The following is a 16,472-nucleotide window of genomic DNA, read 5'->3' as shown; positions in this document are numbered from 1 at the left end:
TCCATGAGGTCGCAAAGAGTCAGACACAGCTGAGCGACGTCACTTTCACTTTTCACTTTCATGCACTGGAGAAGGAAATGGCAACCCACTCCAGTGTTCTTGCCTGGAGAATCCCAGGGACGGGGGAGCCTGGTGGGCTGCCGTCTATGGGGTCGCACAGAGTCGGACACGACTGAAGCGATTTAGCATACTAGAAAGATATAGAGACAGGAAATGGGAGCATATGCAGTTGTGGTAAACGAGAGGTAAACCCTTAAATCTAGTGATCAATTTTTAAAATGCTGAAAACTGAAATCAAGAAGTAATATCTTATGTTTTTTACCTTCACAAATAGTAACAAAACAGCAAAAGAAAGAGCTAAGAAACAGGCAAAAGTAAGCAGGAGACTGCTATTTTTGGTAACAAGCCTGTAATATCTGTAAGAATAACTGTATGTAAGATACGAAAACAAAATATTTAGGTTGGTGCAAATGTAACTGCAGGGCTATATTCTTGCCTGGAAAAACATATGGACAAGGGAGCCTATTGTGCTACAATCCATGGGGTCACAAAGAATCAGACACAGCTGGGCACACACACAAATGTAACTGCAGCTTGGGACTGTGAATTTTAAATTATTATAACTAAGTTCTATATAGTTATATGTCATTATAACTATGACAAACCTAGACAGCATATTAAACACCAGAGACATTACTTTGCCAACAAAGATCCATCTAGTCAAAGCTATGGTTTATCCAGTAGTCATATATGGATGTGAGAGTTGGACTATAAAGGAAGCTGAGTGCTGAACAATTGATGCTTTTGAACTGTGGTGATGGAGAAGACTCTAGAGAGTCCCTTGGACTGCAAAGAGATCAAACCAGTCAATCCTAAAGGAAATCAGTCCTGAATATTCATTGGAAGGACTAATGCTGAAGCCAAAACTCCAATACTTTGGCCACCTGATGTGAAGAACTGACTCACTGGAAAAGACCCTGATGCTGGGAAAGATTGAAGGCAGGAAAATAAGGGGACGACAGAGGATTAGAAGGTTGGATGGCATCACCAACTCAATGGACATGAGTTTGAGCAAGCTCCGGGAGTTGGTGATGGACAGGGAAGCCTGGCATGCTACAATCCATGGGGTCATAGAGAGTTAGACATGACTGAGTGACTGAACTGAACTGATAACTAAGTTCAAACACATCTTTATTAATCAAAATAGGAACCATTATAATCAGCACATTTTTGTCAATAAGAAATAAGTTTATTTATTCATGTAGCATAAAAATCTGTGCTTTGGGATTTGACAAACTCTCAGAAAGCATGTTCTACCTCCTGCTGTTTGTGGAAGCATCTTTTCTGCAAAAAAATTGTCAAGATGCTTGAAGAAGTGGTAGTCAGCTGACAAGAGGTCAGGTGAATATGGCAGATGAAGCGAAATTTCATAGCCCAATTCATCCAACTTTTGGAGCATTGGCTGTGCAACATGCAGTCAGGTGTTGTCATGCAATAAAACTGGGCCCTTGCTGGGCCCAGCATCTGCTGACCAATGCTGGTTGCAGGCACTGTACTTTTTGGTGCATTTCACCGATTTGCTAAGCATACTTCTCAGATGTAATGGTTTTGCTGGGATTCAGAAAGCTGTAGTGGATCCCACCGGCAGCAGACCATGAAACAGTGACCATGACCTTCTTGTGGTGCAAGTTTGGCTTTGGGAATTGCTTTGAAGCTTCTTCGAGGTCCAACCACTGAGCTGCTTACCATTGGTTGCATAAAATCCCTTTCTGTCACAAGTCACAATCTGATAGAGAAATGGTTTGCTATTGTTGTGTACAATAAGAGAAGACAATACTTCAAAAGGATGATTTTTTTATTTTCAATCAGCTCATGAGGCACCCACTTTTCAAGCTTTCTCACCTTCCCAATTGGCTTCAAACGTTGAACAACCATAGAATGGTCAACACTGAGTTCAGCAACTTCTCATGTAGTTGAAAGAGGACCAGCTTCAATGTTTGCTCTCAGTTGGTCGTTGTCAACTTCCAATGGCTGGAAACTATGCTCCTCATCTTCAAGGCGTTCATCTCCTTTGCAAAACTTCTTGAACCACCACTGCACTGCACATTCATTATCAGTTTGTGGGTCAAATATGCTGCTGATGTTGCAAGTTGTTTCCAATACTTTATGACTCATTTTGAACTCATATAAGAAAATAGCTCGAATTTGCATTTTATATAACATCATTTTCCTAGTCTAAAATAAATACAAAATAAACAGCAAGTAATATCATTAGCAAAAAAATAAAGTGCAAAATGTACATTAAAATGATTTATAACAATCATATTTAAGAATGTATTCCAATATCAAACAGCAAAGTCCAACAATGCAAAATTACAATTACTTTTGTATCAACCTAATAAACAGAAAAAAGGTTTAAAATGTGGTTATAAAATGTGTCATGAAAAGGGAATCTAGTATTCACGGGAAACTAACCAAACTGAGGGAGAGGGGAGGAACTCAAACTCCCCTTAGGACAGACTACCTAAACTGAGAGGGTCACTGGGAAGAAGGCAGCATTCCAGGCAGAGGAAGAGGAGGATTCCTGGCCAGAAAAGGTGAGAGGTGATTTTCCTAACAAGTGAAACAAGTTCCCCAGGGAAACAACAAATCATGAGAGTCCACCTCTACCCTCTTCTCCCACGTCCTGGTCTCCCCACCTACCTCTTACCCGTCCTTCAAGGCCAAGCTCAAGCTCCATCTTCTCAGAAGCTTCCTGCAAGTCTCCGGAAGAGATGATCTTTTCCATCTCAAAATGATGCCATTTATCCACCATCTTATTCTCTTAATTAATGTAATTAATATTACATACCATAATACATTCTCAGGGACTTACTATATGCAAAAAAACTGTGCTGGTTACTAAGAGTAAGGGAAGCATGAAAAGGAAGGAAAAAGGACAAAAAAAGCAGCAGTCTCCAGGTGCAATGAACACAGACCGTGGTTTCTAACATCATTCTCCAATAAAAGGAACCAGGGTTCTTTGGAGAAACAGCTGATTGCAGTATGGCTCAGGAACTATACATGGTAAGTCTGGTGCCAAAAAGTTAAGAAGTGCTTTAAAAACCACAAAGATGGAGCTCTCTCAAAGGAATACAAGTACCAACTGAAGGAGATCCCAATGGCAAAAGCTAGAACAACCTAACAAAACAGTGCTAGCTTATAACTCAAATAATAACATTAATGAGCCCATACCAGTATCAACGAATAAATAAAGTAATGAAAATGAGACAAATGTCCCACGCAGAAAAATTCCAAATAACTTAATGTAGAGAAGGCAATGGCAACCCACTCCAGTCCTCTTGCCTCGAAAATCCCATGGGCGGAGGAGCCTGGTAGGCTGCAGTCCATGAGGTCGCTAAGAGTCAGACACGACTGAGTGACTTCACTTTCACTTTTCACTTTCATGCACTGGAGAAGGAAATGGCAACCCACTCCAGTGTTCTTGCCTGGAGAATCCCAGGGACGGGGGAGCCTGGTGGGTTGCCGTCTATGGGGTCGCACAGAGTCAGACACAACTGAAGCAACTTAGCAGCAGACACATTACCCTCAATGAGGTGGTGGAACTTAACTCGCCAATCCTTAAGTATAAGCTGTACATAGTGAACACAGTGACTTCCTTCCAAAAAGCACAGTACAAAAGGGGAGGGGGAAGGTGGAGTCATTTTATATAGAGATTTGACAAACACTACTTTAGCCAGGTGAAATGGCAAACCCACTCCAGTATTCTTGCCTGGAGAATCCCATGGACGGAGGAGCCTGGTGGGCTACAGTCCACAGGGTCACAAAGAGTCAGACCCGACTGAGTGACTTCACTTCACTTCACTTTAGCTAGGTGATCAAAGTCGACATCAACCTCGATAAGTTGTTGATAGTATGCTGACATGCTATTGACAGTATGCATTCTTGATATGATGTGATGAAAACAGCAGTTTATCTTTGTGTGGCTTCTTCCCCAAATCTAATTATGAGAAAAGCATCTAACAAATCCCAAAGAAAGGACATCCTACAAATAACTAATACTCCTTAAAAATGTCAAGGTCATCAAAAACAAGGAAAACTTGAGAAACTGTCACAGCCAAGAGAAGTCTACGGAGATATGATGACCTAATGTGATGTGGAATCTGTATAGACTCCTGAAACAGAAGACACAGATAAAAACTGAAAATCTTAATAAAGTATGGACTTTAGTTAATAATAACATAGCAATATTGGTTCATTAATTGTCAACAAATGCACACTACTAATATGTTAGTGGGAAAACTGGGTCTGGTGTATACAGAAACTATACTACCTTCAATGTTTCTGAAAATCTAAAAATGTTACAAAAAGTAAAGTTTACTTTTTAAAAATATTTTTAACTTTTTTTTTTTTAAGGAAAGGAAAAAATCCTAAAGAACACACACCAAACTTGCAAAGCAGCCACACCTCTGGGGAAAAGAATGGGAGGGAAGTCAAGCTTTCCTTTACAAGTTACTATTTGACTCTAGAATATGAAGACGGTATCTGTGTGCTATTCTGTAACAAGAAATGTTCAACGTTATTGCCACATTTAAGTACTGAATAACAAATAAAGTGAAATTGTTATTAAACAGAAACCACTCCTTAAACCTTTGTACTTTCTTTATTTGGCTGCATCATGTCTTAGTCGTGGGAAGAGGTATCCTTGCTGCATCTCGGGAGATCTTTCATTGTAGCCTAAGGGCTCTAGTTGTAGCCTGCAGGCTCAGTAGTTTCAGTGCGCAGGCTAAGTTACTCTACGGCATGTAGGATCTTAGTTCCCCAACCAGGGATCCAACCCACGTCCCCTGCACTGAAAGGCACAGAGATAAACTGCTGTTTCCACTGGACCACCAGGGAAGTCCCATCAACCTTTATGTTTCTATTCATAAACTATCCAATCTCCAGAAAGACCTCCAAATCACATTCAAGCCACTGATTAACTACCAACTGATAATACTGCAATACACAAATTTAAAAGAAAAACTGTCAAAGATTTTACTAAACTGCTAGGGGAGAAATATATAATACAGTAAGAAAATATTTCACTAGAAATGTTCTTAAATTTGATCAATACTGAGAGCTAGTATCTAAAACTTTAAATTGTGGTATTCAGAAAAAAAAGTCCGTCTAATTGTAACAGCAGGACATGCAAAGTGAAGTCTGTTAATACTCAGCTGGTGAAGGCAACATACACTACACATCTATCTACACAGCCATGAGAAGCAATTAATTACAACTGGACTGTGTAAAATTCAACAGATTCAATACATGATATTCACCAACTGCCTGGTATATTGGCAAAAGTAACTTGAAAATAAGGATGAGATCACCAAGTTGATTCTTTCCATTAATCTCTAATTAAAGTGTTAAAAGTTGTTTTATCTAAATGAGCATTATCCATTACTACAAGAATATGGTTCCACTAAACAGTTATACTGTTCAAATATAAGAATAAATTATTAAGAAAAAAAAATAAATTATTAAGAAATCAAAATAATCATTTTAAAGCCCTAAGAACAAGTAAATCAGAGAGTGTCACTTGAATTTCTCCAAGTCTTTCTTCTTCTAGTTAGCAAAATACAATATTACTCTCATGGTAGGGTTATTTAATAATCTAATTTAATGTAGAGTAATGTAATATTGGTGGTATTCTGGATAAAGTAATTTGAAGTTATATGAAGGGAAACCAATGGGTGGCATCAGTTTAGACAATGCTCGATTTTCCTAGAGCACTTCACTGAGAGTCAGACACAACAGATAGTTGAAGATCTGTAGCTCCTGTCACTCACAAATCCTGGTTCTGCATTCATGACAAATTATACAAAAGTGCTTTCATGACGTATTTCCTGATGTGATAATATCTGCTCAAAGTATCATACCATTGCCTTTTAGAGTTATGCACAGAAATATTTATGGATCAAATGACGTGATTTCTAGAATTTACTACAAAATAATAGTATAAATGAAAAAGTTAACTATTTGTTGATTGTTGAAGCTGAGTGATGGGTGCATAAGTTACACTAAATTTTTGTAAATGCTTGAAATTTTTCAAAGTAAAAAGTTGAAAATATAAATAAATACTAACAAATTACTCCTAGAAGCAACCCAAGTGCTCATCAACAATTGGATTAAGAAGATGTGAGATACAAACACACACACCCCACACCTTCTTAATATATACACACAATGGAATATTATTCCACCACAAAAAAGAATGAAATACTGCCATCTGCACCAAGTAGGTGAACCTAGAGAATAATATGCTTAATGAAGTAAGTCAGATAAAGACAAATACTGTATATCACTTACATGTGGAATCTGAAAAATAATACAAATGAATGTATATGCAAAACGAACAGACTCACAGATTTAGAAAACAAACTTGTAGTTACCAAAGGGGAAAGGGAAGGAAGCACCAACTAGGGGTGTTAGATTAATAGATACAAACTACTATATGTAAAATAAATAAGCAACAAGAATACACATATACAGGGAATTATACTCATTATCTTGTAATAACTTATAATGGACTATAATCTAAGAAAATACCAAACCACTATGCTATACACCTTAAACTAACACAGTATTGTAAAGCAATTACAATTTTAATAAAGAAAGAAATTACACCTACAACTCAGTAACAAAAAGCAAACAATTAAAAAATGTGAATATTTGAATTTGCCCAATTCAAAAATTGGCAAATGATCTGAGTACACATCTCTCCAATATGTACAAATGGCCAACATGCACATAAAAGATGTTCAGTTTCACTAATCATTAGGGAAATGCAAACCAGAATCATTACGAGACGCCACTTCACACCCAGGCTTTATCAAAAGCAAAACACAAACAGAAGGCGTACATGTTGATGAGGAAGTGACAAAACCGCGATTCTTACGCTTTCCCGGTGGGAATATAAAACCATGCACTGCTATGGAAAACAGCATGGCGGTTTCTCAAATAACTAAAAATAGCAATACCATAGTGAAAGTGAAAGTCACTCAGTCAAGTCCAGCTCTTTGTGATCCCATGGACTGGAGAGGGTAGCCTTTCCCTTCTCCAATGGATCTTCCCAACCCAGGGATCGAACCCAGGTCTCCCGTATTGCAGGCGGATTCTTTACCATCTGAGCCACCAAGGAAGTCCAAGTAAAGTGGAGTGGGTAGCCTATCCCTTCTCCAGGGGATCTTCCTGAACCAGGGAACAAACTGGGGTCTCCTGCACTGCAGGTGGATTCTTTACCAGCTGAGCTACCAGGGAAGCAATACCACATAAACCAACAATCCCACTTCTGCGTATATATCTAAAAGAATTCAAAGCTTGGACTCTTTTGAAACTTATTAACCCATTATTCACAGCAGCATTATTCACAATGGCTAAAATGTATTGACAGATGAAATAAAACATAGTATACACATACAATAGATATTATTTAGCTTTAAAATGGAACGAAATTCCGACACATGACACAATGTGGATGGACCTTGAGGACATTATGCTAAGTGAAATAAGCCAGTCACAAAAGGATAAATACTGTGTTACTCCACCCATATGAGGTACTTCAGAGTAATCAAATTCACTGATGGAAAGCAGAATGGTGGCTGTCAGGGGCTTGGGGAGGGGGAAATAAGACAGTTACTGTTTAAGGGGTAAGGATTTTCTGGAAATGGATGGTGGTGAAATGAAGGCTGCACAACAACGTGAATATACTAAACAAAATAAAAATTAAAAAAAGAGCCACAGGGGCACCATTCTCACTCCTTCCTCTAGAATCCTGACGTCATCTAACACTTGAACATGCAAAATGTTTGGCCTGCCCAAGATGAAATTCTTTCCCTCATTTCTCAAAACCTTCCTTCACAATCCTGAAAGAACTTACCCAAAGCTGATCTACAACACCAGCAGACTACAATACAAACTTATTAGTGATGCCACAAGCAACTCACTTATTTAGCAGACAGGGAGTCATCTAAAACAAACATTCTGCAGCCTGTTTTTAAGCAGATACAGCAGTGTCATCATTGCCTACTTTCACTGGTTTTAAATCCAAATATCTCAAAACATTTCAGGAAGTAAGTATTTGGGAAAATGCATGATATAGCCCATGATCTACTACAGTGAGGCAAAGGTAGCTTGGAATGGATGAACAGGGTAAATGGCCTCGGAGAGGGAGGGCAGCACACAACAAGGTTTTCAACACTAGGCCTCCCTAGAGCTTTCTGAAACAGCGCTTCAGAATGTATGGACACACAAGCTCATGTTTCAAATCGCAAAAAGAGAAAAAAATAAAGCCACAGGAAATTTATGAGCCCAAACTATCTGTGTAGTTTGGGGTGATGCTAAATTCCAATTAGGGACATACTGCTCTTCCAATCAAAAGACCATAAAGGCAAAACCATTGTTTGCAGTTATAAATGAATCATAGTTTTCTCCTACATTTACTTCATTAGAAGACCAGCTCAATTTGACTAACCATATCAAATAGAAGTCAGAGGTCCCTTTGTGACAACCAAAAAGTACCATGCTATCAGGCTGCCTAGACAATTCAACAACATTCCATAATCCGAAAGCCTTTTAAATATGTATATTCTCTGGCCAAGCATTTCCACCCACTAGAAATTTATACTAAGGAAATAGTTGAAGATGTATGTGACTGAAAAAAAATTATAAACACCCTTAGAGACCAACAATAGGCAACTGATTAAATTACGGTCTAGCCGTAATTGCATGCTATGCAGATGTTAAAAGATGAACCCATCTCATTATACAGCTACAGTGTCTGCCTTTCTACATATATGTGCTCAATACACACACATGCAAACTTGAGATGGCAAATGTGTTTCAGAACATGTGGGTATATAAACATACATGTACACATATGCACAAAGTGTGTGAAAGTATCATCAGGGGCCCATAAAACTGCATGTATGTACAAAGATATGCCTGTGTACGTATGTATGGGTGCATAAGACAATACAAATGTATATGTATATATCTGCTAATGTACATGCTTATATTTGGGCCATAAGCCTGTGTTTAAGTAGTTGAGTGTATATTTACCCTTGTAATCACTACTTAGAAGCGGTGACCTTGAGCAAGTTACCGAGCCTCTAGAGAGTCTTGACTTCGTCATTTAACGTCATCTATACAACATCAAACACTGTCTCAAAGGGGTTCTGTGAGGATTAAGTGAAATAATGGATGTAAAGGTACTTAGTACCATGACTGGCACAGAGTAAATGCTCAATCAATATTAACTTTCCTTATCTGGACACATACACTGATCTACCCTTGTGTATATTTACACAGCTGTAAGTACACAAAGATACACACAAAATATTAACTTTGGTTATCTATAGGTGATAGGTTTTTGGCGTGGGGTTTTGGTTTTGTTTTGGGGTTTTTTTGGCTTTCGTATTTTGCAAATTTTCTAGGAATGTCAGTTCTTTTTTTCATTCTTTTTTTGAAGATTTCTTCAAAACAATGATTTTTTTTTAAAGTAAAAAAGATGGCCTGTCCTTAAGATACCTCAATTTTGCATATTTAAAGCTATTAACCACTACACCAAGAAATACGTAATTTTAATACTTCACCATTTTTTTTTTTGTTTCTAGCAGTATGTCAACATTACCTAATAGCTCAAGAAGATGGCAGTACAAAGGAAAGCCTCAGCTTTTTGCTTGTTTGCTTTATCCTAGGCAGGATGAAAGAATGAACTAGATCACAATATGGGATACATGTGATCTGTGAACACCTTGGTGACAGTTAAGTGATACCTGTCATTCGTATTTTACTAAAGCAAAGAGGAACCCAGACCCTTGCCCAAGGTCATACAAAAAAGCACGTAGCCCAGGCTGTGAGAGAACTAAGGACTAGACTGCACTGCCACAATTTGAGCATGCTTATGAAACCAAAAAGCTAAATTCTTAAAATTAGTCATATGAGGAGTCAGGCTGTAGGAGGGAGGAAATTACAACACAGAGCTGATGACAGCAAAAAAAACCCAGCAACTGGCCCCACCAGGATTAATCTACATGTTTTAATCATATTGGTTTTCCTCACTTATAAAACATAAAACTGTAGATCATCTATGATAGGACATTTAATTTCACAAAAGCACAATTCTATTTATATGCAAATTAAACTGAAAGCATCTGAAAAAAATGCACGCAGATACCTGCGGTTCCAGTCAACATCAGTTAGCCACCTGGATCAGTTCCCACAATTACGATGTGTTAAATACCTCTAAAAACCCTGCAAAATGTCTCCCTCGAATTTCCGAGGGAAATCAGGCTACAGACAGGCGAGTAAAACAAGCAGCTTTTTCCCCTAGGGCTTCAATTAAGAAATTATACCCGAGATAATAATCCACCCATCTCCTATACATTTTCTCCCCAGCTATGCTATTCAATTTCTTTAAACGTCATTTCCAAGCTTGGAAAACACACAGCGGGCACACGCCCTGCAGCCTGCAACGTTACGTAGTTCGACATTTTAGGGGCATCACTAGTTAAACATTGCGTTTTCCAAATCTGCGAACTGGGACTTGTCCCTCGTATCATTTTGACTTCTGTTTTTAAACACAGGCGAGGGGAATGGGTTTTGACGAGCAGACTAGGCTCTGAAACCCTGAATAATCGCATCTCACTGCGGAGAGCTGTCGGCAGCAGCAGCAGCAGCGACTTTAATCTTCTCTCCACCTAATTTCCTTTACATTTCACGTTCTTGGTTTGGTTTTGGTCCCCCCACCCCCTTTTCCAGTGACATCAAATTCAAGGTGGAAAAAGGCAAACTGAATGCCCTCAGGTCAAAGCCTCCGGAGAGTCTCGGCTTCTGAGCCGGCGACCCGCCCGCCGTGGGAAATGCGGCAAACACTGCAGGGCGGAGGTTTTTCCACCGTCCGACTCCCGCCCCGCGTCGCGGAGGGACGGTCCCGGCCCGCGGCAGCCTCGAATCCGAGCCCGGGGCCCGCCCGGACGGCCCAGGCCCAGCGCGGCCTGGCAAGCCGCGGCGTCGAGTTGGCTACAGGCGGGGCCGGAGAGCAGGCCTGAAGCGGCCAGAGGGCAGGGCCGGACCGGGGTCGGGGTGAGGGGGGGCATTTGGGCGCTGCTCACCTGCTGGTACCGGTTGCCGCAGGCTGGCTCCACCGCCGCCAGAGCCGCCAACGCCAACGCCATGGCGCAGCCGGCTGCAGGGAAGGAGGGCGAGCGAGCGAGCTGAAGGGGCGCGGGCGCTGCGGCCTGGGGGCGTCGAGAGGCCGACTGGGACGCGCCTCGGGTGGGTCTCGGTGGCCGCCGCCGCTACCAGGCCAACCGCTCTCCTCGGGTAGTGAGCGCCGCCGCCGCCGCCGCCGCCGCCGAGGCTCAGACGCGGTCCCTGGGGAGGAGGCGGGGACAACGACGACGACGCTGCGCCGCCGCCCCGCCCCCGACTCGCGCAGCGGAGCCCGGCCCGTCAGGCCCGGCCTCGCCGGCGGTGCTGCTGCCCGCCGTGGGCTCCGCCTGTCGTTCCGCTCCCTGAGGCTGAGGCGTCGGAATCGGTTCCTTCCAAAACAGGTTGCAGGTCACCGCAGAGAGGGCGACGCTGGTGATGGGTGCCTGGTTCTAAGCACCAAGCTTTCTCTGCGTGCTACTTTGAACCCTCCTCACACACCCCAGACAGACGCCACAGCCTCATTTTAGAGGTCGTTGGTGTCCAGGGAGATTGACAGTCTCCCACAGCAGCCATCTGACCCCTAGTATCTATCTGGGTGCAGCATCTCAGTTCTTATCCATTTCCTTCTTGTCTGCCATCCTCCGTAGACTAGGGGTCAGTTCACTACAGGGCAGAGGCTAAATAAATCCGGTTCAATGACTGTGGAAAGCATGTGAAATTACCTTTCTGTGTCCATAAATTATTTGGAACACAGCCGCTCCCGTTTGTTTACTATGGCCTGCAAATCCTAAATTACTTACTATCTGATAAGTTTGCTGATCCTAAATCCTGGAAAACTTCTTGACCCCTGGGTGATCATAATAGCATCCACTATTTTTATGTAGTCCTTTTGTGTTTTAACAGCCTCCGTGGATATAGACACGGTGTTTTCTGAACCAAAGCTCTCTGAGGAGGTGTCGTGAAAGGCAAAACTTCAAAGATGTAGACTTGTGAAGAGCTTTCCAGGGGAGAGGAACATATATGCAAAGATGGTGAGGAAAGTGAGAGGTTGCCTTGTGGAAGAATGGAAAGGAGGCGTGGAAAGGCCATATAGGAGATACAATAATTGATGTTTCACAGATGGGGGGAGTTATGCTTGAAGACATTAGATATTTTATTCAAGAACACAGAGCTGGTAAGGGGTAAAGTCGGGTTATAAACTCATCAAGCTAGCTTTCTTAACCATTATCATACAATCAAATTATAAACTTTGTAAAGATGACACTATTTATCTTTGAAATATTTTGGTGTCTCCCATAGCATCTAGCGCAGTATAGTTATTGATCCTGGAACAGGCATTTGAGGTCTGCTGTTTCTATCATACCCAGCCATCTGGAATTGCTTCTACCCACATGGCCAACACAGAAAAATACTTGATCTCTGAAGCTTGTTGTTATTCCTATTTCTTCTCGATTGCCTTTCCAAGTTGGCAGTCTAGAGTTGGCACTACTATCACTATTGTTTTATCTTCTAATATTCAAATTTAGGTAACTACATGTTCTAAACCACAACTGTGTGTTTTGAGCCTACCCTGAGGTCTCTGTATGTAGGAGCCAGTCATAATCAACAAAAATTCTGTAATTTCTCTTCCTCACTTCCAATTCTGTGTTTGTGTGTGTGTGTGTGCACGCGTGTGTTGTTTGTGTGCTCAGTCGTGTCTGACTCTTGCTACTCCCATGGATTGTAGCCCACCAGGCTCCTCTGTCTATGGGATTTCCCAGGCCAACAATACTGGAGTGGGTTGCCATTCCCTTCTCCAGGGTATCTTCCCAACCCAGGGATTGAACCTGCATCTCTTGTGCCTCTTGCCAGTATCCAAGCTCCAAGAAGTCAGTCCCTGTTTCCAAGCACTGGTCTCACAAATTTTCACTGTGGGAGAGTGAACAGATCCAGCAAAATGCCAATCTGAGTGTTTCCAAGTGGTCTGCTCCTTAGTCTGTCCCACAAATGTTATTTTTTATCTGGAAAAACAACTTTCAAATGTAATGATGTACAGTGAATCAATCCAAACATAATCCTACCTTGTGGTCTTATATAAGGGGAAAAAAAGAGTCTAATTTGAAATTAAAAAAAAAAAAACTCATCAATGGAAAGTAGAAATCCAGACTTCTTTGCCCAGATTTTCTAAATTTACATGTGAGAAGGAATTAAAAAAAGAAGATGTCTGTGCTGAAACATATGGCTATTGGAGCAACAGCTGCCATCTTCATGCGTGTCTGCAGCACTTTTGTGGCTTTTGTGGAAAAGAAGTTGCTGTCCTTCCCATCTTCAACAGCTATTAATATATACTCCCTGCATGTGGACATACATATTTATCATAAGATAAATACTGGGTTTTCTCACAGGAATATTTTCTCTCAAAAGAAAAAAAAAGTTGATATTCAGCTTCCAATCTCCCTTTCCTACTCTTTTTCTGATGTCCTGAACTAAGATGTTTTGTGTTAACCATTAAGATGTTTTTTTTTTCCTCTGAGTTCCCCCAAAGCCCTTTGTAAGTAAACTGGGAGCTCCCTGGAGATCCAGGGGTTAGGACTGCATGCTCTCACTGCCGAGGACCCAGGTTTGATCTTTAGAACTAAACTCCCATAAAAGGAGCACGGTGTGGCCAAAAAAAAGAGAAGACTTTTGTAAGTAAACTGAGGTGATGTGTGTTGATTCAATGGCGGGGTTAGCTGGGGAACTGAGGAATTGAGTCACCGCTGTATAAGGTCTGCAGTTGGCAAGCAAACTGTACAGTGAAGGGGAAAACTCTGAATTTCTGACTCACCGATCCATGCCTGCTGCCAGCCAAGCAGACAGAAAAGATAATCCAAGGCTGTAAAAATTGCAGTCTTTGGCTTTATCTCGAGGTGTTGTCAAGAGAGTTTCCACACAGAAAGTTATTAATTTCATATTGCTGCAGTTAGAAGCTTATTTCCCCACAGAACAGCAGTAATACTTTCCATGTGCAATACTTTTTATGTGAACTGCTGGTTCTGAATCATCCATCCTGAGAGAGAAGAGAAAGATTATGGACAAGTAAGAACACAGCTCATGTCTGTTTCCCCACCCCTACCCCAGTTGGACAGGGAGGCCTGGCGTGCTGGGGTTCATGGGGTCACACAGTCGGATACGACTGAGCAACTGAACTGAACCCCAATTTGAACAAAAATCTCCACGATATAGTCTTCTGTCTTTCACCTGAGGCCTGTCCAAGGCAGTACTGAGCTCAATGAGTAACCAAGAAGGGTTTGTTAAATTTTAAACAAACTCTCACTGGTCTAATATCTCATTTCAGGCCTTGAATATCTCCAGTTAATCTTTTCAGGGCTCCAGCTGAACAATGTATTGCCATTTCTACTGACTTACTATTTCTTTTAATTCTCACTACATCACAATGAGTTTCCTTAAGGGCAAAGGTATTGTCTTGCTATTGCAAATAAATAAATTATCCACGGATAATTACTACTGCTTGTGGAGCACCTCCTGGGTCTTGGACCTTTTCATACATCATCTCTGTAACCTTCATAGCTAAACCCTCAGCAGATGAAGAGATTCAAGAAATGTACCTCACTTGCTCAGCTAAGGTGTTGTGGAAACAAATTGCAAATTCAGATCTGTCTGACAACTAAACTTGAGCACTGCTCTGTGTGTGGAGGGAAATACAGGACATAGAAGAACCTTGGAGTCTTCACAATGAGATAGAGAAGATAGGAAACACATATTCAAGACATAGTTTTAAATATAAAAATCTCAAGTTAATTATAGTTGTGTTGGCCTATATTAAACAATGCCAAGAGTTGAGGAAGAGAAGTGTGTAATCAGGTGTGATAATAAGGTAAGGATTGAGGAGAAAAGGTTTTGAATAAGAATAAGGATTAGTCATGATGGAAAGAGGGAAAGGCATAGCAAGTCATGAATATGCTAAATACAAAAGCTTAGGAACAGGAGGACACAAAATAATAGTAATATGGGCTAATAAATATTTGGGGCTTTGTGACAAGCTTTCAGTCACAGCTACTCCACTTTGCCATTGTATCATGAACACAGTCATAGACAATACCGGACAAATTGGTGTGGCTGTGTTCCAATAAAGCTTTGTTGATGGACATTGAAATTTGAATTTATTATTTTCATGTGAAATACAAGATATTCTTCTTTTGATTTTTTTCAACAATTTAAAAATGTAAAACCTATTCTTAATGCAGGTCATACAGAAGCAAGTAGTGGACTGGATTTAACAATCAGGCAGTGGTCCGATCCCTAGCTTCACAGTAGAACACAAAAAAGTTTCTGTGCTAAGAACTTGAGTAGGAAGTTTAAATCGCAGAGTAACGCAGAAGACCCAATGGGGAAGAAAGGGAAAGAGTGAAGAGGATGGGAATTCATAAAAGCTTTTAAAAAGTAAATGGCATATGAAAAAAAGTAAGTCAGAGGAAAAGGGTTAGTCAAGTAGGAATCTAACATGAGATATACTCCCGATTCCTTAGTTTACCTTCTGGTCACTGCAATGCAACTGATTGATTCATTCAACAAATATTAACTTAGCACTAATATGGGCAAGTACTGAGGCTTTCTGCCTAGAACTTGAAACTATAAAAGAATAGTTTTTCATTTATTCTCTAAAGTGATATTAAGAAATGCTGCTGCTGCTGCTGCTGCTAAGTTACTTCAGCCGTGTCCGACTCTGCGCAACCCCATAGATAGCAGCCCACTAGACTCCTCTGTCCCTGGGATTCTTCAGACAAGAATACCTAAGTGGGTTGCCATTTCCTTCTCCAGTACAGGAAAGTGGAAAGTGGAAAGTGAAAAGTGAAAGTGAAGTTGCTCAGTCGTGTCCGACTCTTAGCGACCCCATGGACCGTAGCCTACCAGGCTCCTCCATCCATGGGATTCTCCAGGCAAGAATACTGGCATGGGTTGCCATTTCCTTTTCCATAAGAAATGCTAAGAGTGGTTATTTACTTATTTTAGTTAACAGCTAATAAGTTTTGGTATGTTATGGCTTTATTTTCATTCACCTCTAAGGATTTTCTAATTTCTCTTGTGATTTCTTGGACTCATTGGTTACTTAGAAATGTGTGGTTTAATTCCTTATAATTGTGCATTTCCCAAGTTTCTTTCTGTTACTGATTGCTAATTTCACTCCACTGTAGTTGAAGAACATACTTTGCCTTATTTCAGTCCTTTTAAATGTATTGAGATTTGCTTAATGCTGAACCCACTCCAGTACTCTTGCTTGGAAAATCCCATGGATG

The 16,472-nt window shown here is 40.8% G+C and overlaps 1 protein-coding gene across 1 annotated transcript in view; it reads right to left on the bottom strand.

Annotated features, from left to right (window-relative positions):
• Window positions 1-11,863, bottom strand: part of NDFIP1 (Nedd4 family interacting protein 1) — a 51,788-nt gene extending 39,925 nt beyond the window's left edge. Inside the window, exon 1 of the mRNA XM_069592289.1 lies at window positions 11,157-11,863. Within this exon, the coding sequence (XP_069448390.1) occupies window positions 11,157-11,219 (63 nt within the window). The 5' untranslated portion in view covers window positions 11,220-11,863. The remainder of the gene's footprint in view (window positions 1-11,156) is intronic.
• Between the last annotated feature and the right edge of the window lie 4,609 nt (window positions 11,864-16,472).

The sequence above is a fragment of the Ovis canadensis genome, chromosome 5, assembly GCF_042477335.2.
Source record: "Ovis canadensis isolate MfBH-ARS-UI-01 breed Bighorn chromosome 5, ARS-UI_OviCan_v2, whole genome shotgun sequence".
Classification (NCBI taxonomy): Eukaryota; Metazoa; Chordata; class Mammalia; order Artiodactyla; family Bovidae; genus Ovis; species Ovis canadensis.
Note: the sequence above shows the minus strand (reverse complement) of the source record. Positions and strands in the feature narration are given on the sequence as shown.